The sequence below is a fragment of the Rhinopithecus bieti genome, unplaced genomic scaffold (assembly GCF_001698545.2).
Source record: "Rhinopithecus bieti isolate Rb0 unplaced genomic scaffold, ASM169854v2 scaffold_13352, whole genome shotgun sequence".
NCBI lineage: Eukaryota > Metazoa > Chordata > Mammalia > Primates > Cercopithecidae > Rhinopithecus > Rhinopithecus bieti.
In genome coordinates this window covers 108,001-135,509 of record NW_016808026.1, presented here as the reverse complement: position 1 = coordinate 135,509, position 27,509 = coordinate 108,001, and the positions used below count along the sequence as shown (strand labels likewise).

Here is a 27,509-nt window from a genome sequence, read left to right as displayed (position 1 = left end):
TGTCTGCAATTAATCTAGTACCAGCACTTTTATTTGTAGAGTTCTCAAATCAAAAGTAACAAATAATTATACATCAGGATTGTTAGGAATACCAATTATTTTACAACTGCCACTATGTGTTTCTTCTTCTCTGACACAATTGGCACAGATCCAGGCTTGCTGTGTTTAATACGATTCACTTCCCTAGAAATAAAATATACAAAATATAAGCAAGTTTATGAGAATTCATCTTAAAACTTTCTCAGAAAAATCAAAGCATTTTCTTTCACTAGAAAACATCTATTTAAAAAAATAGTTTCACAATGACAATAGGTAAAAGGAAGTTAGTACCAAGAAATCAACTTTACTTATTTAATTGCTTCTTATCCTATTTACCTAACAGGGTCCTTCACTAAGTCTAAAAACTGCCACAGTTAATACAATTTCTAAAAGTGATTCTACCGCAACATCTACCCAAAGACAGAGAAATAATAGCCATTTGTATATTCTAAATGAAAAATAAAGACCTCTTAGAATTTCATGCATGACTTCAAGTATTTCAAAGAGAAGAATATTTCACAGGGGAAATGGTGGTAGTGGCAGTAGCTCTGCTCTATATCCAAAATGATAGATGTCATGTTATAATAAAGTATATTAGAAAATTTTTTACTTAAGAGCTCTACTATAGATTAATTCTTTAACTTGGAAGTACACAAAATCTCTGAATTCCAGCTACATCAGAAATTATTTTTTAAAACATTATTTACAATAATTTTAATATGAGCAAGTGTTTTCTTATTTTGGTAATTCATTTTCCTTGTTTGTCCTTTAAACATATTCTCAAAAACAGGTAATGGAAATTCTCCCATTCTCAGATAGTCATTGCTTCCCTTTATTGGGAAAAGGAAAAAGAAATGGCCTTCTGGGCTGGGAACGGTGGCTCACACCTGTAATCCCAGCACTTTGGGAGGCTGAGGTGGGCGATCACGAGGTCAGGAGATCGAGACCATCGTGGCTAACACGGTGAAACCCCGTCTCTACTAAAAATACAAAAAAATGCAGGGCATCGTGGCAGGTGCCTGTAGTCCCAACTACTCAGGAGGCCGAGACAGGAGAATGGCGTGAACCCGGGAGGCGGAGCTTGCAGTGAACTTAGATTGTGCCATTGCACTCCAGAGCGACACTCCCGCGTCTCAAAAAAAAAAAAAAACAAAGAAAGGCCTTCTGTAGAAGTCTTCAAACACATCACTAATGTACCATTAAATAACAGCACATAAACTACTCCCTTGAATGGCAGTTGTTTGTTTTCAGTGAGATTAGAGCAGAAGTCAGAAAAGGGTAATAGACAGAGTCAAATGCCTCAAAACATACTTTCGTCGACGAGCTTCTTTCATGATGCGCTGTTCCTGAATCTGGCTGTAGATAGATTTTGGTAGATGTCGATGACGAGCTATACGTTTTATATGAGGATAATGCTGAAATTTCTCCTTCAATTTCTGGTTATAATCTTTGGCTGCTTTTTCTCGTGATGTAAGCTGAAAATACACATTTTGGTATCTTAATGAATAGTGTGTTGTTTTGCTTCAGTATAAAGAAACTAGAAAGCACCCTTTTCCCCCAAACCTAAACTTTTATGATATGCAACCAAAATTGCCAATGTAATTCTACACTTTACAAGGTTATATTAGTAACACTAGCTCTGCAAGCACTGAATTTCCTTTTAGACAACACACTCGCCATGTAGAATAGATGCCACCCAGTAGAAAGCAGCAGTGCTGAAGGAGTAGGGCCGTGTGGATCACTGAGTTGGACCTTCCCTAGGCATCAATAACATAGAAAAACACCTAAATCACTCACTGAAAATTCTGGGGGTGGGTAGGGAGGTGAGTTAAACATAATGAAACAGAAAAGTAAAAATAAGTATCCAATTCCATAAGAACTAGACTTTGTTTAACAAATGTTAAGGATATGATTTAGAGGAACATTTAAGGATGGACCTAGGCACAATGCAATACTTATCAATCATTAAACTTAAAACAGAATTGCCTTTGATTTTCCTATCACGGCTAAGTAGCAAATAATAATTCACACTTACTCTTTACTTCTTAAACTTAGTATTTATTTCTAATATAAACACTCTGTATGTTTCTTATAGAAAATATGGGACATTAAGAAAAACATCAAGAACAAAACAAAATCAACCATAATCCCCTATCCTGGAGGTAACCAGCCAGTGATAACACCTGCTATTTTTTCATGGAATCTTTTTTAAAGTCTGAAGCTTTCTGTATTTATTAAATGTTCCATTGTGTCTTTGATATTAAAAGATCTCCCAGGGACTTGCAGCCTTTGAGTTGCTGGATGACTATTTCTCTAACAAAAGAGATATGAGCTCTTAAGTTCTGAGCTTCTAGTTCCTGCATCTTCTGTCCCTACCTCAAGCAAAACACAAAATACCAGTAAGACTCCATATTATCAAACATCTGAATTAACAAAGGTATTCTGAAGGTCTTAAATGTCAATTTGAATGTACAGTGTCTCCAACAGATCAGAATGAAAAGCTAGCCGGGCAAGGTGGCTGGCGCCTGTAGTCCCAGCTACTCGGGAGGCTGAGGCAGGAGAATGGCGTAAACCCGGGAGGCGGAGCTTGCAGTGAGCTGGGATCTGGCCACTGCACTCTAGTCCGGGTGACAGAGTGAGACTCCGTCTCAAAAAAAAAAAAAAAAAAAAAAAAAAAAAAAAAACAAATAATTATCAATACAACCTTGTCCATTTATTGCTAACTTATTTTTTATCATAGCTATGTCAATTTGATCAAAATACCCAAAAATACCTAAAAGTAAATTTTCACAATGTAATATCTAATAAAATTAGAAATCAGCTTTATGACAATGAAAGAAAATGAATTCTCTTACCACACCCAATTTTTCAGAAGCATTAGCTTTCCACAGGCGAATGTTCATTTCATCAGATCCACACATAATATACTTGCTGTCAGAAGTCCATTTTACACAGATAACATGCTGCATTCTCTTTGTGTGATATACCTCCCTATAGAAAAGGAATTAAGTTAAAACCCTTTGGATTTTGGTACAGATTTTCTTTGAGTAACCACTGCCTATTAAGTATCAGGAGATCGTTTCTGAGTCCTATAGGAGTATAAAATAAAAATTCAAATTATTGTCAATGCATTTTTATTGAACCCAACTAATAACATTCTGTGTTAAGTGCTGGGGTATTAAACAAATCTCTGCTCTCAGAGACCTTACTATCTAGTAAGAGAAATAAATATGAACAAACTAAGCAAAATCAGATGTACAGAAAAGTTCACAGAATAAAAGCATAAAATGCGGCCAGGTGCGGTGGCTCACGCCTGTAATCCCAGCTCTTTGGGAGGCCGAGGTGGGCAGATCACGAGATCAGCAGATCGAGACCATCCTGCCTAACACGGTGAAACCCCATCTCTACTAAAATACAAAAAATTAGCCCGGCATGGTGGCAGCACCTGTGGTCCCAGCTCCTCGCGAGGCTGAGGCAGGAGAATGGCGTGAACCCGGGAGGCGGAGCTTGCAGTGAGCCGAGATCGCGCCACTGCACTCCAGCCTGGGTGACACAGCGAGACTCCGTCTCAAAAAAAATAAAATAAATAAAAAATAAATTTAAAAAAAAGCATAAAATGCAAACAAAATATGATGTTCAACTGAGGTAACTTTGTAACAATAAGAAAGGACTTGATCTTAAAAGGCCTCTTCCCCATATCAAATCAATTCAGGTCAACACACTTTTTTCTCCCTTCATTTTACTGAAAAAGAAAGAAATGCAATGGTCTTCAAAGAGTACCTCCTGATATGCTGAATCTAATGCCAGAATTTTGTTTTGGTTAAATTGTTTAAAAAGCTTAATTAATTAGACCAGCATGGCCAACATGTGAAATCCTGTCTCTACTAAAATTACAAAAATTAGCTGGGTGTGGTGGCACACGCCTGTAATCCCAGCTACTCGGGAGGCTGAGGCAGGAGAATCACTTGAACCTGGGAGGTAGAGTTGTAGTGAGCCAAGTTCATGACACTGTACTCCAGCCTGGATGACAGAGTGAAATTCTGTCTCAAAAAAAAAAAAAAAAAAAAGCTTAATTAAAGTGAGTTGATGATTTACATGTGTGAAAAGAAAGGGAAGGCTACAGAAGTGTCTGATAAGTTGAGGTAGGAATCATTTAATAAACGGAGATGTCAAATACCTATTAGGAAAGGCTGTGAAATATGCTAGGTGAATTCACAGGTGATAATATATTAGTAAGTGTTAAGAAAGGCATTAAAAAGCAAGTAAAATACAAGGTCAGAAAAAGTAAGATGAAACTTCTGGATAAATAAAATTTCTGTGTCTGGATTAAATTATTCAAAATGCAGAGTACATAAACAGGAAGGAAATAGACTCAATAAACTATGCACGGTAAAAGAAAACTCAAAACAGAATGACTAAATCAAATATTCATACCTATAAAAAATATCTCTAAAGTAGGCAAGGTGTGGTGGCTCACACCTGTAATCTCAGTACTTTGATAAAAGGATTACTTGAGCCCAGGAGTTTAAGACCAGCCCGAATAACATAGAGAGACCCCATACCTACTAAAGATAAATTTTAAAAATTAGCTAGGTGTGGTGCTGCTCAGGAGTCTGAGGTAGGAGGATCACTTGAGCCCAGAAGACAGGGGCTGTAGTGAGCCGTGTGGCATCACTGCACTCTACCCTGGGTGAAAGAGTCAGATTCCATCTCAAAAAAAAAAAAATCTCTCAACCATACTCTCAAAACTAGTCTTTTACACTGTTTCTGATAGGTATGTTTTAAGCACTTTGATAAACCATAAGAAATTTATTTTAAAAGATTAAAAGAATGTCCTATTAAAATGAAAACTAGATGATAGACTGCTTTTCTTCTCCCCTCAATGCTCTGCTTTTGAAGACTCATTTCTTATAATCTCCATGTACCTAAGAAGCCCTTTTTTCCAAAGCAGTATAATGCGTTTGAAGTAGGGAAATTCAGTCAGGCTTCCATAACCATTAAACATAATCTGTTCACGTAGTAGACCGGTCAAATCCAATGGTTAGTCACTTAAGTAACTGAGAATCCTCCTCAATGATAAACTATGCTGAGTTCTTAACTTCTAGACATGTTTATGTCTGCATATATTCTAAGTTTATTAAGCTCACCAAAAGTTCTACTATTAGGGGCCGGGCGCGGTGGCTCAAGCCTATAATCCCAGCACTTTGGGAGGCCGAGACGGGAGGATCACGAGGTCAGGAGATCGAGACCATCCTGGCTAACCCAGTGAAACCCCGTCTCTACTAAAATACAAAAAATTAGCCGGGCGAGGTGGCGGGCGCCTGTGGTCCCAGCTACTCAGGAGGCTGAGCCAAAAGAATGACGTAAACCCGGGAGGCGGAGGTTGCAGTGAGCTGAGATCCGGCCACTGCACTCCAGCCCGGGCAACAGAGCGAGACTCCGTCTCAAAAAAAAAAATACAAAAAACTAGCCGGGCGAGGTGGCGGGCGCCTGTAGTCCCAGCTACTCGGGAGGCTGAGGCAGGAGAATGGCGTGAACCGGGGAGGCGGAGCTTGCAGTGAGCTGAGATCCAGCCACTGCACTCCAGCCTGGGGGACACAGCGAGACTCCGTCTCAAAAAAAAAAAAGTCTATTATTAGGAGACAAATACATTTTTAAAGCCTTAAATTTTTTATATACACGGTCACACTAATTTTTCCATGTGAACACTATTAATTTGTTTGTTCAGTAAATACTGAATGAACTTCCAACAAAAGCGTACTTCTAAATACTGACTTAACTGTAGTTTTAAAAAATTTACTCAAAATTTATTTTAAAAATATTATGCTTGAGCCATTTTAAGGTCTTTTAAAGGAAAATATTTTTTAAATACAGATTATTCATCCAAGCACGAGTTATCTGATGTTTATAATGATAGGAAACAAACCACAGAAACAAATTAGAACTGGCTTTCCAGCAGATAAAGGCAAAGGTCAGAGGGAACACTATTTATATCTAAACACAACAGGACGTTAACACATATTAAGACTGTGATTACAAAACCTCCAAACGACATCAGGAGACAATTCCTTGGAAATGAAATAGAAGAACCCTTTTTTTTTTGAGACGGAGTCTCGCTCTGTCGCCCAGGCTGGAGTGCAGTGGCCGGATCTCAGCTCACTGCAAGCTCCGCCGCCCAGGTTCACGCCATTCTCCTGCCTCAGCCTCCCGAGTAGCTGGGACTACAGGCGCCCGCCAGGTCGCCCGGCTAGCTTTTGTATTTTAGTAGAGATGGGGTTTCACCATGTTAGCCAGGATGGTCTTGATCTCCTGACCTTGTGATCCGCCCGTCTCGGCCTCCCAAAGTGCTGGGATTACAGGCTTGAGCCACCGCGCCCGGCCAGAAGAACCCTTTTATACAATTTTGGAATAATGAGAGCTTTCTAGCTAGACCTACATTCAGCTGTCCATGCTAGCTTTGGAATAATTCAGCCGGAACTCAGCTGCTGACCCCTTGGAATCATAGGTAACTACACAGTCCTGTTTTTTTCTTTGTTCTCTTCTCATTCTTTGTGCCTACTTACATATCATGTTGGAAAAATATTATCCTACTACCTTTGGAAGTTGTGGTGCCAAGAAATGATGGAGGACCATATTCTCTTGATTCTCAACATTTTCCAGAGGTGTGAGAAAAATGGAAGCTATTAATCTTGCCTTGGGCCTAAATGAATAATCCCAAAAAAACCCCTCATGACAATTAGGAGAATATCAAGGCAGCGATAAAGGAAGCAGTAGTCACATAGAAACACATAGCAGAAGCTCTACAACAGAAATGATGAAATGAAGATCAAAGCCATTAAAACACTCCTGTCAGTATGCTTCTAACTGAAGCACCTTCAAAATCAGATAAACAGTGATGATGACAATTATCTGCTGACAATGACGATACATGGTTTAGAAATTCATATGGCTTCCTCAAATTACATTGGAAAAAGACAAATATCACAAGTAAAACAGCAAAGAGTTAGATAAGCAGATTGGCTATGACCATAACCATCCAATTATCATAATTTTTTGAGAAAAATTATTTCCATTTATTTGGATTTATTTTATGCATGCTTCCAGGAACACATCTAAAGCATTACTAAGGAACAATGGGAATGTGTATAACAGCTCTTTGTAAACCATAATTCACTACACAGGGGGCTGTATCTGTACAGGACTTAAAGTCAGTCTATGAAGCGAAAACTAGAGAACAAAATTCCCCTTGCAAACTCCTTAAAATGCCATCATTTTCTGGTAAACTACCTCTATACAAAAATATGACACAATAGATGTATAAATAGATACTGTATTTAATAACATATAGTATGTAGTACAGGGCCAAACTATACAAAACACAATACAAATATTAAATATTAGAATCACACTCAATATGCTTACAGAATGAGACACACACACACGAGACTATGGGACAGCTGAGTATTCAAATCTCCTACCTCTCATCAACCAAGCCATATACCTACTAAAGTAAAATCGAGGACGATGGTCTTGACAATTTAAACTTACTTTTATTTCTTTTTTAATTTTTGGTTTGGTGTACAGAGTTGGATTTGACTAAGTAAAAAATAACAAATGTAAGGTATTATTACTAATATTTCTTAAACTGTATTGGGGCAAAAAACTTTATTAAACTTCAGGTACCCTCTCAGAAAAGATAAATAATAATCAGGACAAAGAAAAATGAAACAGAATAGTCATATGACATTTTGGTCAATGATAGACTGCATACATGACAGTGGTCCATTAAGATTATAATACTGGATGTTTACTGTACTTTGTCTATGTTTATATATGTTTACATAAACAAATACCACTGTGTTACAACTGCCCACAGTATTCAGCACAGTAACATACTGAACAGATTTGTAGTCTAGGAGCAACAGGCTACACCATATGACCACACAGCCTTGGGTGTGCAACAGGTTATACCGTCTAGTTTTGTTTAAGTGCACTCTATGATGTTCACACAATGACGAAATCGCCCAACAACTCATTTCTCAGAATGTATCCCCATTGTTATGACATAAGAATATAAATGGTTTACTGGTAGGCACATACCTGCTTCGACTTTTGTCTACAGGAAAGATTCGAATAGATTTATCAAAACTAGCAGACACAAACTCCTTCCCAGTGGGAGAGTAATCCACATCAAGCACTGCAGATACATGATCCATATGGACCATTACAGGAGTGTCCAGTGCACGCATATCAAAAGTATATAAGCTGTAAAAGAATTTTTAAATATTTGACACATTATTTCTAGAAAGATGCCATATGCAGTACTAAAAGATACCAGTGAAAACAAGACCCATATGCAAAACAATGCACATCTAAACAAAAAGCTCAATGCTGTACACAAGCAGGTGAGGGATAAGGAAAAATTTCAGCAGTTTTTATGATGCCTTAAGACTCCACTTACACATACACCGACACATTTTCCTCCTTATCAATCTCATTGTAGAAAATGTGGACATTTCAAAGCAGTACACGATACAAAAATTACCTTTAATTCTGCTACCCAGAGGCCAGTTATTTAGTGCAGCATAATTTTTTAAAAAACCTTTTCACCATACTATTTAAACGCATACTTTTAATAAAATTGAAATACTATGTAAAGCTTTATATTCTGATATTTCACGTAGCATATTAATGAGCATTACCCATATTATTAAACAATCTTTGAAAATATTTTAATGGCTGTATATATAAGTTCAAATAATTTATTTCCCTATATGTTTTTATTATACTTTAAGTTCTAGGGTACATGTGTACAACGTGCAGGTCTGTTACATATGTATACATGTGCCATGTTGGTATGCTGCACCCATTAACTCGTCATTTACATTAGGTGTATCTCCTAATGCTATCCCTCCCCCCTCCCCCCACCCCACGACAGGCCTCGGTGTATGATGTTCCCCTTCCTGTGTCCAAGTGTTCTCATTGTTCAATTCCCACCTATGAGTGAGAACATGTGGTGTTTGGTTTTCTGTCCTTGCGATATTTCCCTATATTTTAATAGTTTCCAACATTTTATTATAAATAATGCTTAATAAAATCCCAACGTTTGGATTTTTTGCTGTATTACTCTTGTCTTTTATTGCCTTTAACTGGAAGATGTCACTTAATTTCAAAACATCAATAAAGGTTAAAAAAAAAAAAAGCTTCAATTACTGTGGTTTGGTATTGCTAGTTAATGAGAGTCTAATTGAGCTTCTTTTATTATTTTAACACACCAGGGTCTTGTTCTGTTGGCCAGGCTGGAGTGCAGTGGCCCAATCACAACTCACTGTAACCTCAAACTCCTGGACTAAACCTATTTTTAGCAGAAAGTCATAAAAGATGCTTTTAGTTGGCACCACTAAAACATCATATAATAAATCTTTTTATGAGCTAATACTACTTTTTTGCTTTCAAATCTATATAGTGGAACATAAAACAATACAGAAGATCTAAAGTTCAATCCACCAACAAACTTCTGCCTTGTTAAAAAAACATGTATTAAGAATCTATCAAAGGCATAACACTATAATAAATGCTTTGTGGCAAAAAAAGAGAAGACACTCCTTCCTCCCTGGGAGATTAATCTCCCTGCTTTAACATCTTAAAAAGGGGATAACGTGCATGTCCCACCTACCTTATATGGATACTGAAAAGATAACCATAATTTTTCTTCCGTCTGACTGAATAGTGATAGCTGATGACTACATGAGTATCAGCTACCTGATACTCATTGCAATAAACATTGCAGGCAGATATTTTCATTTCCATTAAAACATGTATGGTTCAGTCATTATTTATAAGATCTACATCAAACATCAGCCAACTTCTTCTGTAAAGGGCCAAATGGCAAACATTTTCAGGCCAAGTGGGCCATAAGGTCTCTGCTGCAACTATTCAACTCAGGCATTATAGCACAAAAGCAGCCATATCCAATATATAAACACGTGGGTGTGGCCATATTCCAACAAACCTTTATAAAAACAGGCAACAGAAAGGATTTGGTCCGCTAGTTGTTTACTGTCCTTGGTCTACATCATTCTAAATACTGACAAAATAAATACTTTTCTAAGAAGTTCTTCTCCAATTTGGAAAACTTTTTAAAGCTAAACAAATGAGTTTTCAAACTTTATAGGTATACCTACCTAGTGGTATATATTTTATTAGTACGACTTACACAATTAAGCCATTCCTGATAGAAATACACAAGTTTTTAGAAGAGGGAAACTTACTTATAATCTTCATTTGCTGCTGTAAAAATGAAAGCTTCCATAGGGTTCCAACAGATTGTATTTGTTCTCATATCTAAGATAACCTGAGAAAGGAAGCATATACTATCCCATTACCATGAAATTAATTACCTCTAAAATGGATGAATTTCCCACTTCCTTTCGCTTTTTTCCCCACTGATTTAAGCAAATATTTCATAAACACCTATTATGTGTAAAGTACTCAGCTCAGTGCAATGGGAAGAGAAAGCAATCAGTAATTGCTTCTTAAATACACAGGCATAGTAGTAAATATAAAAACAGAAATGATTAACTGCCAGTCCCCTAATCTCAAACAACTTACAGTTTAGTCAGAAAAATGTGACACATAATAAAAGTTAAAATATAAACAATAAAGTAACAAATGACTAAGTATCAAATTAGGGGCAAAATTAATGGTGAGCTTAGGGTTAACATAGAGAACTGTTTCTAAAGACAAGTATGATTGGAACTGACCTGTGAAGGATCAGTAATTCAGTGTTTCTCAATGGGAACACTATTGGCATTTTGAGCAGGATTATCTTTTGTTGTGTATGACTATCCACTGTAGGATATTTTGTCACTCAGGGACCTCCCACTAAATGTCCCTCTTGCATTCCCAGAACTGTACCTGGTAGGGGACTACAACCCCTGATTAAGAACTACTACTTTTATGAGAGAAAGGATAAAAGAAACATTGATAGACTAGTAGATGGAGCAAAGAAGCAATAGAAAGTAGCAGTGTCTAACAATCCCTACATCTATCAAAGTGACCTACATGTAACAAACTCCAATTCAATGTTACCTTACTGACTAAAAGAAATAAATGAGTTGCAAATTAGAACCAGATTTCAGAGCACCTTGAAAGCCAGGCTACATTTTCTTCAACCTAAAATTAATGGAGCTCCATTAAAAACTGAGAATGTGCAAAGCAGGAGGCAATAATAACAAAAAATAAACTAAATTAAAAAAAAAAACAGAATGAGTGTTAGGTAGGTGGGAGGGGGAAGAAATGACCATTTATTAAACTAGTACCTCATGTCAGCATTCTGCTAAATGCTTCAAGTATCATGTTTTATTCTCGGCAAAGTGCTGTGAGATAGTTATTAATACCACCACTTTACAGGAGAAACACAGATTAGGTTAACTTGCTTAAAGTCTAAGACCAAAGTTCATACAGGATCTTCCCATTAAATCACATGAATGAATGAAATGATATAAGTGATACTTTGGAAAGATTATCATATTTATCTATTTCAAACTTCAATGAATGTACTCTCCTAATATCTCTAGTTTATTACCTGTTGTAAAAATGATTTAGGAGTAACAAAAGCAAGTATTAAAAGCATTTCTTTTGTATGTGAACTATGAAAACAGACTTGTGGCATCTGAATGATGCCCAGCCCTTTCTGTCACTCAAAATTCTAGTACCTGAGATAAACTTTACACCCTTTTACTTACCATGGCACTCCTTTCCTTACTTATAGACAGTACCTGTCTCCCTCTTGGAGAGTTAGCTTAAGGTTGTATTATTAGCTTTGATATCTAAGTCCTGAAATTATTACTTTAGAATTGTTAGGAAATCTGTTACTTTGAACAGGATAGTGCTTGCCTAAATGTCAAACTAGTATTGATCAGCATGTAACTGAACAAAAAAAAGCTGGTTATGTGAATGAGTTCTAAAACTTTCTGGAATAAAATACTGTATATGTCACATGATAATCATGGGGCTTGAATTTAATTGAATATTATTTGAATATTATTACATGGTTAAGTAACAGGATGCAATACCCTTAAGAACTTTCAATTCAGTAAGTATTAATTAGAGGCCTAAAATGTACTGGTATCATGGAAGACACAAGGATGATGACTAGGATACAATACCTAGTAGAAATTTAAGAGTCTCTAAAAAGCAATGAGGAGCTGAAAGAACACGGCTAGCATCATGGAGAGTTCTAAGAACACCTGTACAAAAAATTTTTTTAATTCTGAGAAAACATTTGCTCCATATTTTTAGTCACTCTATTTACAGAGGAATATATAATACCAACTGTAAGAAGCAAAAGTCAAAACTGAAACTCACCTTTTTCAAAGGAGTAGCTTGCCTCATATCGTACAGTACTATATTCCTGTCAGATGCACAACTTCCCAAGAGAAAAGTCTAAAAACAAGTATAACAATTACCAGTTAAAGTTTGCTACCAGACCTGGCAGCAAACCACATCCATTCAGTAAACAAATGATTTAATTGCCCTTAATATTTATGTTAAAAAACAAAGTCCATTTTAAGAGGGTACAATAAATCATCCATAATCTCAGCAACTTAAACCAAGTATTTTCATTGTAAAATCCCCATGCTTGTATTTTATTTTATTTATTTATTTATTTATTTAGAGACAGAGTCTTGCTCTGTCACCCAGGCTGGAGTGCAGTGGCACAATCTTGGCTCACTGCAACCTCTACCTCTCAGGTTCAAGCAATTCTCATGCCTCAGCCTCTGGAGTAGCTGGGATTACAGGGGTGCACCACCACAATGGGCTAATATTTTGTATTTTTAGTAGAGACAGGGTTTCACCATGTTGCCCAGGCTGGTATCGAACTCCTGACCTAACGTGATCCACCTGCCTCAGCCTCCCCAAGTGCTGGGATTACAGGCATGAGCCACCGTGCCCGTCCCCCATGCATGTATTTTAGATGTCAGGGATGATAATGTACAGATATTACTGTGTTCTAATTTGTAATAAAACGTATTTTACTTATCCACTCTTCAACTTAAGACTTGTTTCCTGTTTTTTACTGTTATAAGTAATACTTCAATAAACATTTCCCCCCCCACATTTATCTCTTCTTTTGAATTATTTCCTTACGATAAAATTTCATGAATGACATTACTGAATCAAAAGGTATGAACAACTTTATGTCTTTTGATATTTAGGGCTAATTATTTTCCAAAGAGCTGTACCAGTATACACTACAATGTGGGATACGTCCATTTTAATGCAACTGGGCAGCACTGGGTAGTGTCATTTAAAAGTTAGTATCTGTATGACAGCATTTCCTAGCTGTATAAATTTATTGTTTTATTAGTAAATGTTCCTTTATGTTTAACTCTCTATAAATTAGGCCTGTCTTTTGTCCAACTGCTTGAAGATTTTTCTAATTATTTTATTTGTAAGTCAATTATAAATGTGCATGGTACTTACATAACCCCTTGGCATTAAGTAAAAATAAGCCCTTTATCATCCAGTGGATCCCTAAAACCCTCTCTCTGTAGCATCATTCCTCCTCACTCATGGTTCCTGACACTCACAACTGTTGGCTTCTGCCTACAATTACTTCCTATTGCAAGTATGGGGGCTGCAAGAAGAGCTATTTACTAAATAGTTGCATGGCCAGCTAACTCCTCCTACTGTCTGTATACAGTTCAAATAACATATCATAAAGCTAATGTTATGATCATGATTTCCTCTCAGTTCTTTCTGAAAACCTGCTATCTTAATGGCTGCTTTTCGGAGACTTCCCTAGTGCGGTCCCTCAACCTTTCTTGGTTTGTTATGTCAATGTCACCTCAGGGTCTGACCAGGTTCCATTTCTAAAAAGAAAGACTTTGAACAAAGCAAAACAATCTACCTAGACCAAATGCCAACTTTCACACTGTAAAACGTGCCAATGATCAGCATAAACTTTTGGCTTTACCAGAATTCTACGCTTCAATATTTTCAGAGAAAATTAATTATTAATGATTAGAGGAGACAAATACAAATACACTCCATTTGTTCACAGCAACATGCCCTTTCCATTAAATTTAAAATAGGATAAGAGACACGCACACCATTTACTTTTACCACTAAGTTCATAAGGTTAATAGTTATTAAAAAAAAAAAAAACAGCTGAACAAATACAGCTGTTATACAGGCAAGTTTGAAAAACATGGTCACTAGGTCATCCCCAATAATTATGATTTTAGAATTGGTGATCAGCTCTTCTGACACAGATGTTCACCAAAACAGAGAAGCAAAAGACTTTTTTGTTCCTCCAAATAGTAAGAACCAGTGTCTGTCTGGGTTTTGTTTGTGTTTTTTTTTTTTTTTAGTAAGTAATACCATCGCCATCTTCAATTTGGAGAGCACTTTTAAAAAATGTTCACTTATGTTATCAACTTTTACAGTTGGTCCTGCTCTGCAAGGGTAGATGCCTTTCCATGCCATTTCTCTCTTCTACAACCAAGGGGAACATAAGGAAGGAAGATGGAGGATAGAGTGAGAAAGATATAATAGAGACAGATACTCCAGACCAGGCATCAGAAAACTTTTTCTGTAAATGGACAGAGAGTAAGTATTTTAGGTTTTGTGGGCCATATGGTCTCTGTGGCAATTACTCAACTCTGTCATCATAGCACAAAAGCAGCTACAGACAATAAGAACGCAAGAGAACATGGCCGTTTTCTAGTAGAGCTCTATTTACAAAAACAGGCAGTGGGGCCACATGTGGCTCACAGACTAGTTTGCCAACCTATTCTAGACCTGTAGCCTCTCTAGAAAGTGTGTGTGTAAGCATGTGGTAGTTGCAGGAAGAGTGTCCTCTGACTTCTCAGCAATTCCTCAAGGCCAAGCTCACATTGCACTGCAGCATCTCATTTTCCAGTACATTCATAAAACAATGTTTATACCTATTTTGACTCAACCTTACTTCCTACCCTTTATCAGGTTGAGTCTTTAAGAGCATAACACTTGCATATTAGGACTTTTCTGTCATACTACCTAAAATGGTAGCCTCACAATAACTGCTAAAATTGGCTTAGATATGCTGTGATTGCCTTTTCTTTCAGCAGGAAAAAAGTATCCCTACTGAGTATTTTGGACAATCAGTTCATCTATTGTTATGTATTAAGAAAAAGTTCAGAGAAAGATCTGGAGTCCAAGGGTTAGCTTAGCCTTCGGGACAGCCTCCATTCCTAAATTCAGACCTAAACAGACAATATGTAGTGGCCAATCTCCAACTCTTCCCTTAGGCCTGGAGGAACTGGGAATCACAATTCAGACTTCTGAGCAAAGAAAAATATAACTGTAACTAATTACCATGCAGTTCAACAATAATCACAAATGTTTTTATGAAGCATTGGTACCTTACCAACTACAAATAGACAAAATGATGTTCAATGCTCCTTCTTCTGACCGCCAAGTGGGGTAGAAAAATTAACATTTTCCTAAATGTAAAATGACATAATCTATGGCACATGAGGTTGAAGGCATGAGTAAAACTAAAGTTAAAACAGGACTATATTTACTTGGATTTTACCCCAATGGGGAAATGCACACACCACTCCTCTAACAATGCTTAACTCTAGTATCTGGGACTAAACTGCTGGGAAACATGTTGGGATTTGAGCAAAGGTATCAGAACTCATATACAATCAGGAAAATTGACAAAATGCCAAAACACCATTAAAATTCAGAAGTTTCTATCATACATTCAAAAGTTTCCTAAACAGAACTGAAATTATTAAGCAATAATAAGGAAACAAAAAGCAAAACATACTTTAAAAAAACACATTACCTCAACTGGATTAAATTTAACACTACTTATACTGTCAAATCCCCAGGTCATTGAACATATAGGATTAGTTCTTTGTTCATCCCAAATGTCTACTTGCTGTCCACATGTGGCAAAAACAGCTTCTTTCCAGTGATGATCAATCCCAGTATAGACTGTCTTTAAAAGCAAAAAGATTGTTATCAAGAGGATTGTTTTCATTACCAATTCAAATCTGCAGAATAATATTTTAAACATATTTATCTACACTATCTTTTTTTGAGAAAAGTCCTGTTCACAAAGAAACTTCTTTGAAGTCCTTACTTAAAGGGGGAAACAATACCATAAAGAGACAAGACATTTTAAGAATGAAACCAATTTTGTTTTAGAAATTACTAACGTGTTTCCAACTACAAATTATCTCTACTCATACCCCATTCCCCTACCCCTTTAAGAACATTTAGAACTTCTTGAAACCTAAAGCAGAACCTATATATTATATACTAACTATAATACTGAAATGACAAAGTGATTTTTAAAATGTATATTTAATTTAAAGATTAAATCTAATTTCGGAATTGTTAGGTGAATATAAAAATGTAAACATTATAAAACAAAACCACCCATCATCTGATTTGCAGAATAATTTGGTAGAAACATTAATAAGATTTATACATGATGCATAATACTATTAAATTTCTTCATTTCCTAAAGGAGTCTTTCAACTAAGAAATTCTGAGTTTTGTGTAAGATCTATGATGATATAAACCGGACAAGCTGAAGCATTTTCTGAACGTCTATCTTTTCTCCATGGTCTTGCTATAGGAAATGTTTCATTGTATCCTCTAACTAAAACAGAAATCAAACTCTACTACAATGAATATCAAAAAAAAAACCTGTTAAAATTCTTTAGCATCAAAGGACCTTAGCTGCGTTAAATATTGCGTAAATGGGTCAACAATTACAGCCTAAAGTATTTCGTTTCTTATTTGCATCTTCTTCCCCATCTCTGGAAATTATAACTATAAAATAATTTCAAATAAAAGAATTTTAATAGGCAAGCTATTAGTCAATTTACTTTTGTACCTTTCCTAATATTGTATGTAATGGCTCTTCCTCCTCTCCATAGCCTGGCCCATCCATTTTCCACTGCTTCACAGTTTTGTCATCACCAACCTAGAAATATTTGTTTTATTATGATGATGATAATGAACAACAGTTATAAATTAAAACTTGCCAACACATATATCAAATTATAACTATCTTGTTTAAAAGAGATAACATACCATATCATTCCAGTATACTTATTGATGCATTTATATCCCACCTTGTTTTAGTAGAGATTTGTGACAAATATATAAAGTACATAAAACTAAAAATATAATGAGTAGAGCAAAAGAAAAACAAGAACAGTGGCAAAGTTAGGTCATGCATATTATGATAAACATGGCATTTCAACTTAGAGAAAAAATGGATTATAAAAAATGGTATTATAATATCAGGTTAGTCATTTTTAAAAATTGAGCCAATTTGATGCCTACATGAAAATAAAATTCCAGGTAGTTTTAAATGTAAAACTAAAATGAAAACATGAAAATACTGGAGAGAAGGCATTGTTATAATATTGAAATAGATAAAGTCCTTTTCTGCATGAATTGCAGAAACTACTAAGTCAGTGGTTTTCAAACTGTGAACTTTGGGCCTCTGGAGGACCCTGAGAACTTTTCAGGGTCTACATGGTCAAAACTATTTTCATAATGTTAGTAAAGACATAGTTTGTCTTTTCACTGTGCTGACAGCTGCACAAATAGTAAAACAGCAACAGTGAGCTGAATTGTTGGCACGTTAGCCCAAATCAAGGCAAAGCAACAAACTATGGTAATTTAGACATGGGTATTTGGCAGACATGTTCAAGCTATCAGGTGAAACAGACTACAAAACAGAATATATAATATAGTTTGAGGTTGAAAACAAAATCATAAATGTGGTACTGTATAACTGCATATATACCAAACTGCTAGTTTTAACTTAAAATCTTACATTTATATATTAGATACAATCTATATCCACTTTTTGATAAAAACATTAACAAAGATATATTTATCTATGGGAAGAATATGAATGTAGCTCTTTCCTTGCAGCAAATTCAAAAATGAAAACACTTCTTGCAAAACCCTTTACAGTGCCCATGAGATGAGAACAGGTAAGTGATCAGGAAAGGTTTTGGTACTAAGATTACACAGGGATGTCTTTTGTTGAGGATGCCAATGAACAGAATCCTTAACAACATCTTTGTAATAGACAAAAAGTATTTAATAGGGCTACATCTTATTAACAACTCTGACTCTGAGCCACTGGCACTATAAACTCAATTCTAGAAACCTGATTCTACCAGGAGAATGTAAGATGTAATCTAGGTACCAGGTCTTGACTGACCTGGCTTGACCCAAAGAGACATTTTAGCACCTACAGAACACAGGGTAAACTGTGTCCCCAAGCATCCCATTCCTGAAGACAGCATCCCTCCATCAAGTTTCTGATAGTATCTGCAAGCTCAAGACTGAATTTCCTTGTAAATGACCAAAATGTTCTGCAGTCTATTGAGTACAAACCTCAGCAGACCACCAATTCTGGGAAAGGTTTTCTCATTTTATAGAAATGAGTAGCCAAACAAGAACATGTGCCTGGCTACAACAACATCTCATCTCCAGGCTGGTTATGCTGAAGAAGGAATTGTTGGTATTACAAATTGGGAAATCTTAGTGAAGTTCATGTAATAAAAATTTATGTTTTGCAACACTGTGTACTAAATTTTTTAAAAACATTCTTTAAGTTGTACCAGCAAGTAATCTTCACATGTCTTATCTCTGACAAAGCACACATTACTCAAAAATATCTCTATGGCTGGGCGCAGTGGCTCACGCCTGTAATCCCAGCACTTTCAGAGGCCAAGGCGGGTGGATCACTAGGTCACGAGATCGAGACCATCATGGCTAACAGTGAAACGCCATCTCTACTAAAAATACAAAAAAAAGAAAAATTTGCCAGGAGTGGTGGTGGGAGCTTGTAGTCCCAGCTACTGGGGAGAGTGAAGCAAGAGAATGACATGAACCCGGGAGGCAGAGCTTGCAGTGAGCAGAGATCGTGCCATTGCATTCCAACCTAGGCAACAGAGGGAGAGAGACTTCATCTCAAAAAAACAAAAAAAACTTTTTGAAAAAGGGAGAAACAATGAACTGAGCATGGTGACTCATGCCTGCAATCCCAACACTTTTTGGGAGGCTGAGACAGGCTTGAGCTCAGGAGTTCAACACCAGCCTGAGCAATATAGTAAGACCCTGTCACTTTAAAAAAATAAAGTGGGGGAAATAAGTGGTGAATATGAAACATTTTCAGTCTTTATTCATTTCTTAAAATGTTTTTATTTAATTCACCAATAAAAGTTATATATATTTATGATGTACAACATTGTGTTTTGATATATGTAGGCACTGTGGAATGGCTAAACCAAGCTAATTAACATATCTATTACCTCACATACTTATTGTTTTGCGGTGAGAACATTTAATTCACTTTCATAGCAGTTGTCAAGACAGCATATTGTTATTAACTATAATCCCCATGTTGTACACTTTCTATCCATTTGAAATTTTGTCTCTTTTGACCAACATCTCCCCAGTCTCCCTCCATCAAAGCCCCTAGTAATGACCATTTTACTCCATTTCTATGAGTTTGGCTGTTTTAGATTCCACACAAGTGAGATCACGTGGTATTTGTCTTATTTAACTCAGCATCATGTCCTCCAGGTTCATTCATGTATGCTGCAAATGAGAGGATTTCCTTCTTTCTGAAGGCTGAATAGTATTCCTGTGTGCACGTATGTGTACTATTTAAAAAAATTCATTCATCCACTACTGGACACTTTAGGTTGATTCCATATCCTGGGTATTGTGAATAATGCTGCAAATGAGCCTTTATTCATTTTAAGCATTAAAATAAATAAATAAATAAATAAATAATACACTAAGTCTTCTGGCTGAGCTATTAATCAATATATCCAAAAGAATAACCAAGTGTAAGAAGCCTTAGTTGTCATCCATTCCCACTTGCCAACCAATTCCTTGCACAATATTGGGCTTGCAGGGTCAGGCAGCTTATCTGCACCCCTCTAGTGAAAAGTAACTGAATGCTTTGCAAGGTAGCCTATTCTGCTTTTTGACAGCAAATAAGTTTTTACACCAAAACCAAATCTTTTAACATTAACACCTATTTCCAGTGCCTCTCTATGGAGCAACAAATTAGTCTATTTTCTTTTTCACATGACAATCTTTAAAATTGTAGCTATCAGGTTTCCCAGAAGTCATCTTTTCCCTTTATTATTCTCTTGTAATTTGGCTTCTGCACCCAGCCAACCTAGATTGCAACCTACACTTTATAACTCAGTTCAACCTGCTTTTTAAAAAGTCACCAGTAAATCAAGAATAAGGAAGATCTATTTGACTGATTAGTGCATGAGTATATAAAAACTGTTGTATAGGTAGGTCAAAACACTTAAAAAGACATACACTAAACTAACAGTGTTAGAAGTGAAAGACTAGAATTACATGATCTTTAACTTTCTATTTTTTACATCTCTACATTCCTAAAATGTTTTTCTCAGTCTTCATTTCTCATTATTCTTTGTAGTAGTTCACACAACTGACTATTCCTTCCTTCTAGGACACTATGCTCATTCAGATTCTTTGAGCTCTCTGGATACTCCCAGAGTTTTCCCACTTCCCAGAGGTGGGCATTCTCCAAGGCTACTTCCTTGACATCTTTGTATTTCTATATTTTCCTCTTCATTTCCTCCCAGTGATGCCGTACTATGGCTTCAAGGATTAATTCTATATTGATGATGTCAAGTTCAGCTCTGACCTCCCTCCTGAGCTCCAGACCTGAATCTGTAAAGGTATGATAGACATCTTCACTCGAACAGCCCATGACCAGTCCAGTTTGTCACATCATATCCTTTCCAATGCCACCCTTCCAAACTTGCTAATGCTCCTCAGCAACAGGAACCAACCTCTTCCCAGGCACCTCTCAGTTGTCAAACCTTTCAATCCTCCAAAGTGTTTCTAAATCCAACCAGTGATTTCTAGTTTTCAGTCTCCATAATAAGGTAGCCTCTTATTATTGCCTACCAAACTATTAAAATGGCTTTCAAACTAATCATTAACTGCTGTCAAATAACTCAAAGCACAACTCAGATTTTGTCATTCCCCTTGTTAAAAAAGACCTTCAATGAACTTGAACTGGTATTTGTACACCAATGGTCATGGCAACACTATTCACAACAGCCAGAAGGTGGAAACAAATCAAATGCTCATTGATGAATGAACGGATAAAGAAAACGTGACATACACAATGGAATGTTATTTAGCCATAAAAAGAAAGGAAATTCTGACATGTACTACAACATGGATAAACCCTGAAGACAATTATGTTAAGTAAAAAAAGCCAGACACAAAAGGCTTATTCCACATACACAAAATGGTATAATTCTTTAAAATATGTTTCTATTTATATGAGGTACCCAGAATAGTCAAAATCACCAGAGGCAAACTGGTTACCAGGGGTTGGGGACTGAGGGGAAAAGGGAGTTATTGTTTAATGACTCTAGTTTCAGGTGGGGAAGATGAAAAAGTTCTGAAGACGGATGGTGGTGATGGTTGCACAGTGATGTGAATGTACTGGATGCCACCAAACTGTGTATTTAAAAACAGATAGTAAATTTTACGTTCTGGATATTTTGCCACACACAGGCACAAAACTTCAATGATTCCTTACTATCTGACTAACGGAAGTACAAATTACTCATCTTAGCACCAGAAATCCTCCAGAGTAAGCCAAACTCTTTCTAGACTCACCTCTCATTAATTCCACTTCTGTGGTAAATTGAGTATTAGTTTAATCATGTTACATTATGGGGAAGGCTGAATTACATAAAGAAAACTAGTAATTTTCAAGGTTTAATAAGCTATTTTGCATTGTGAAACTCCAAAAGGGCCTAGGAACAAATAAATGAACTTGAAAAAAATGTATTCAATTAGATTATTCTTACCTATGTCGATCAAATTGAATGACTTAATGGTGTTATACTTACAGTGAAAAAAGAAGTCCCACAAAAGCGAGTACATATTCCTCGTACAAAGCCTTCATGTGCTTGTACTGTACGGATACAATTCCGCTGAGTCAGGTTCCAAATTCTAACCTATGATAAAGCATACCAGGAAATTTCAGTGAACTATAAATGTAAAATGTTCAGGATAAATTCAACATTGACAAGGCTACAAATCACTCTACTGGGGAGCCAAAACCAAAATCCTTTGGATTAAAACAATGCAATGCATATGGATAAGTATATCGACGAGCAAAAAATACAATCTGGCAAATACTCTGTTGATTGTAGTTTAAAGTGTTGCAAAACCTTTTCACTTGCCACAGTAGGAAATTAGGTGTTGACATCTTCTGTGAAAACACTCACACTTAAATACTTAAATTATAAAAATGATTATTTAATTTACTATCAAATTGATCCTTAAACTACTGCATTTATAATTTCTTAGGTTTAAAGAAGAAAATACTAAACTTAGTATTCCCAACAAAATTTAGTCTTGAGAAGTAAACTGAAATCCAATAAAGTAAAACCTACAGTAACTAAAAACTAAAGGAAAAAACATTTGTAATATAACTACTTTTAGTTGAAAATATCAACATTTAGAGTGACACTTGCCTCTCCATCGCATGCCCCAGAAAGGACAGTAGCCAGGTTCTTTGGATGCTTTGCCAAGCAATTGACTCCATCACGGTGACCATCCAGAGACGCAAGGAATGGTTTTGCAAATACTCGTTCCAGTTTGGTAGCATTTAAAGCTCTTACATATTCTCGTGGGACCTCAAAAGGATGTAAAGTAGGATCATAGTTTCTTGGAACTGAAATAAGAATTATTCTTCTTGATAATTCACACTTAATATTTCCTGCTGTCTTCCTCAGTTAATCACTCTGTTATTCAATAAGCATTTAGTTAGTGACATTGTTCTATATCTAACACTAAGAATACAAAAGTAGAAAACCTGCTGTTCAGAAATCTTTCTGAAATTACTTGAAAATCATGGGATGCATACATCTTGCAAAACAATTAGACCCTAGATATATATACATACAGCCTTTCCCTTTTATATGTCCTAGTACACTCTTCAACTGGGTGGTAAGTGTTCACTGTCAGAGCTTCCAATACACTTCTCATTTGTATTTCCTTATGCCTAGCACAGTTCCTGGGACAAAACATGTGCATGATGTTTGCTCAACAGAACTCTAAGCTTCCTGTGGGGCAGGGAACATTATTAATCTCTGGTGCTAAATACTGTGCTGATAGACACATGAAGTTGTGATTATGATGATATTACCCAGCTATTATTTACTGAGCACTTTCTATGTTTGTTTACTTACTTAAAAAAGACTCACATGAGAGTTCACCAGGTGCCAGGCACTGTTCCAAAAACCTTAATCGTTTAATTTCCACAGCATCCTATGTGTTAAGTTCTATTACTATTTCACACTTTATGGATGGGAAAACTGAGGCACAAAGAGGTTAACTAACCTGAATATTACATGGTGCAGACAGGATTCAAACCAAGGTAGTATGGCTCCAGAATCTATGTTTTAACTGTCCTGATATGCTGTTAAACACATTGTCTTGGTTAATAATCATGATTAGGGCCGGGCGTGGTGGCTCACACCTGTAATCCCAGTACTTTGGGAGACTGGGGTGGGCAGATCATGAGGTTAGGAGATTGAGACCATCCTGGCTAACACAGTGAAATCCCATCTCTACTAAAAATACAAAAAGTTAGCCGGTGGGAGGGTGGTACGTGCCTGTAGTCCCAGCTACTCGAGAGGCTGAGGCAAAAGAATCGCTTGAACCTGGGACGTAGAGGTTGCAGTGAGCCGAAATCGTGCCACTGCACTCCAGCCTGGCTGACAGAGCGTGACTTCATCTCAAAAAACAAAACAAAACAAAACAAAACTCTCTCTCTATATATAAATATGTATATAAATATATACATATTTATATATAATTATGCTTAGTAACTTTAAGCTCATATGTCTAAAAAACTCAATGTGTAAAAAGTAAATGCATCTTCTTACCCCATGACTTCACCTTGCTGTTTCTTTCGGACTCCCTGGTAATGGTATTATACCTAACATTCAACAAAGCTCTACCCTAGGTCATTCTTATGTATTCCATCTTCCATATTCCCTCCTACCAAAACTCCAAGTTCTATTCATCATGTCTTTGCAACATTTATCCATCTTTCCCTTTAACTATTTCTAGTAACTTTGTTTTTTTTTTTTTTTTTTTTTTGAGATGCAGTATCACTCTGTCACCCAAGCTGGAGTGCAGTGGTGTGACTATAGTCTACTGCAGCCTCAACCTCCAGAGCCTAAGTGATCCGCCTACCTTAGCCTCTCACCTCAGCCTCCCAAGTAGCTTGGACATGAGGCATGCACCACCATGCCCCATTAATCTTTAAATTTTTGGTAGAGATGGGGGTCTCTTGAACTCCCGGACTCAAGTGATCCTCCCACCTTTGCCTCCCAAAAAGTGCTGGGTTTACGAGTGTGAGCCACTGCATCCCCAGGCAGTTTGGGTCTTCATTACCTTATACTTGTGCTACTGTAATATCATCCCTACTTGATTTGGTGGCAATTTATACTATTATGAGATGTCATCTTAAAACAGCTTTTTACATGTCACTCCTACGCTTAAAACTTCCAGAGGCTCCCTATATAGCAGTCTTCAAACTTTTTGCGCGCCCCGTTAATAACACAGTTTTGAGCAGATCCCTTCTCCTCAACATATGTGTATGTTAATGAGGGCCATGTAATTAAAGTTTTTTTTTTTTTTTTTTTTGAGACGGAGTCTCTCTCTGTCGCCCAGGCTGGAGTGCAGTGGGCCATCTCGGCTTCACTGCAAGCTTCCGCCCCGCCGCCGTTTCACGCCATTCTGCTGCCCTCAGCCTCCGAGTCGCTGGGGACTACAGGGCGCCCGCCACCACGTCCAGCTAATTTTTTGTTATTTTTAGTTAGAGACGGGTTTCACCGTGTTTACCAGACATGTCTGGTCTCCTTACCCTTGTGATGGCGCCCGTCTCTGCCTCCCAAAGTGCTGGGATTACAGGCTGAGCCAACCCGCGCCGGGCCCAAATATGTCTTTTTTGTTAAGAAAAATCTGATTTTAACACCGCAATAATATTTAAGGTTCTAAATTTCAGGCTAATTCAATGTTGGTTTTAACGGCTACTATACAAAAAAATTCAGGCAGTAACTCACTTTCGCCACAGTACTGTATTAACTGGATGACATGCATAGTGGAATCCATTACCCACTTTGCAAAGTTTCCATGGTTAACAGATGTGATTTCAATCACCGTAAACCTCTCAAAGAGTGTGATTGGTTCAATTAATATGGTACTGTGCAAACGCAGAATGCCACCTGTACTTCACAAAAGACAAGGCATACCCAAAGTGATAATGTCCATAGTTGGCTACATTTTATTTAATACTATTAATTTTCATCTATCTATCAGTTTGCAAAGATATTTTGAAGTCGAGAAAATTTCCAATCTACTTCTGATGTCAGCAGCTGTTTCTACAACTAAAAATTAGCATTTAATAATTTCAACAAGTTTAAACCCCAAACAAGATAATCATTTTGTTTCTAAATCTCTCATGGAGGCAAAAGACGAATCTTTAGTAGATGGAGAAACAGATATTTATAAAGCAACTATTATGTGCTAGGTGCTGTCTAAACACCAGGCATACACAACATGATTCTTCCCCTTTTTGGGACGCTAAGTCTGATGGGAAAGATATAACCAAAATAATGAGACAATGTGGATAAACCACTGTATGAAGTGATAGAATCATTAGAATTATCGGGTGCTGAAGGGGTCGGGCTCATGCAGGAGGTAAGTAGGAACAGATTATTGTCAGTGAAAGTTATTTCCAGAGAAAGTGGCTAAACTGGGTAAGTTCGTGCCACAGGAAAAGCCTTAAAAAGGATGACTTGAAATGCACTGAAGATTGGCAAGGGTGATACTAAACCACTTGTGGGAAACGTTAGTGGGATGACAAAAGTGACAAGGAAGGTGGGACCAGAAATTCAGGACTGGGAATGAATGACAAATCTAAATTTATATTTATAGAAACATTACTGCCCTTGTGACAAACTGTAACATCTTTTGAGCAAAGACTTCTTAGCAATGCTGACACACATGATTGATATCACTACTCAATCAAAATAGTGAAATACTGTTCATCGCCTCATCTCATCTCGCTACTGTAACCTCCCTCATTCCAAACTCTAATGGACACAGCCTTTCTTTCTATGCCTTTAGGCTCATTCCTGCCTGAATGACCTTGCTCTGGCTTAGTCTCTTTACTTAGAACAATCTGCTTATGCATGGTTGGTCCCTTGTCATTTAGGTATCACCTAAGGTACAATTTATAAGTGGTTAGCAGTCAATGGGGGAACAGACACCAAGGAAGATTAAATAATTCATTTTAACTATTCTTTCATCAAACGGTCTTAAGGGCATGTAAGAGAAAACTGAAAACTGATGCTTTTAAATTCATCTTGTCTCTTCCAACTCCAGAACAATTGAGAGTAGTTAAAGTGGCACGAAGAGCAGTTAGCAAGATTTTATAAAGCCTGTTTTAACTCTCAGCCCTTCAACCCACGGAGTTTGGTTCTTCAAGTCCACTTTTCAGTAATAGGACCTGAAGACACTCCTAAGAGCAGCAGCTGGAATCTTTTTCTCCCACTATAGACAACTATTTCCCACTCACCACTCATGAGGGAGGGGGTGAGGGGGGAGGGAGGAGGGAGGGCTTGCATTGGGAGTATATACAAGATATAAATTGATGAATTGATGGGTGCTGACGAGTTGATGGGTGCAGCCACACCACATGCATAAGTATACATATGTAACAAAACCTGCACGTTATGCACATGTACCCTAGAACTTTAAAGTATATAAAAAAAAAAAAAAAAAAAGAAAAGGACTTTAACAGACTTTACTTGCTATCCAGTTCCGCAGCGACTCTGTAAGCACAAAGTTTGCCTTAGCGAAAGGGAACTTGGGAAGAACCAGCCTGGAGTGCCAGCCTCCCCCTGCTTTACTCCGCGAAAGCCGAGGCTAGACCCAAGGACTCGCGGAAAGCGTCCTTTTCTCCCTACCAACTTATCTTACCTCTCTGTAAGTCCAACTTGGTTTCGCGGACATAATTGTCCGGATTCCGGCTCAGCATCTTCACCTTCATCTTGCTTGCTCCAACGGCCGGACTCCACGAGCTCTCCGGTACGAGTTCCGCCCACCGCCGCCTACTGCCACAAGAGACTTCCGCTTTCCCCAGACTACTTCCAGTCACGTGACTCGCGGAGCGGAGGCCGGCTGGCTCAACTGGATCCTGCGGCGCTCCGTAGTTTTGCTGGCAAACGTTAGCAAGGGGCGGTTGTTGCTGTGCGGTGTCTTCCGCGTCTGTGCGCTGGAGCATTTGTGGGCGAGGCAGGGCGGAGACTCGGCCGAGTCTGCCACCTCCCTTCCCT

At 37.2% G+C, this 27,509-nt stretch overlaps 1 protein-coding gene and 1 long non-coding RNA gene across 2 annotated transcripts; both read right to left on the bottom strand.

The window, feature by feature from the left end:
• On the bottom strand, positions 1–27,473 carry DCAF13 (DDB1 and CUL4 associated factor 13). The gene is made up of 11 exons (XM_017885167.1): positions 27,154–27,473; positions 22,632–22,831; positions 22,002–22,109; positions 16,943–17,032; positions 15,881–16,036; positions 12,409–12,486; positions 10,311–10,393; positions 8,140–8,304; positions 2,895–3,030; positions 1,351–1,514; positions 1–183 (listed from the first exon to the last, which is right to left on the bottom strand). The coding sequence occupies exons 1-11, from the start codon at positions 27,455–27,457 to the stop codon at positions 96–98; spliced, it is 1,572 nt and encodes a 523-aa protein (XP_017740656.1). The 5' UTR covers positions 27,458–27,473; the 3' UTR covers positions 1–95.
• LOC108537589 (uncharacterized) lies at positions 22,829–24,252 on the bottom strand. Its single transcript, XR_001887859.1, has 3 exons — positions 24,048–24,252; positions 23,500–23,578; positions 22,829–22,901 (listed from the first exon to the last, which is right to left on the bottom strand). It is a non-coding gene; the product is annotated as an uncharacterized LOC108537589 (long non-coding RNA).
• Positions 27,474–27,509: the final 36 nt, after the last annotated feature.

Bases quoted from the DNA above. Each gene is read 5' to 3' on its own strand.
- DCAF13 (XM_017885167.1), bottom strand. From the start codon at position 27,457: ATGCTCCAGCGCACAGACGCGGAAGACACCGCACAGCAACAACCGCCC. The intron at 22,110-22,631 runs GCAAGTGTCACT...GCTTTATCATAG, and splicing joins CTGGGGCATGCGATGGAGAG to GTTAGAATTTGGAACCTGAC. The intron at 17,033-22,001 runs GTAAGTATAACA...AAATATTTCTAG, and splicing joins GTGGGACTTCTTTTTTCACT to GTTGGTGATGACAAAACTGT.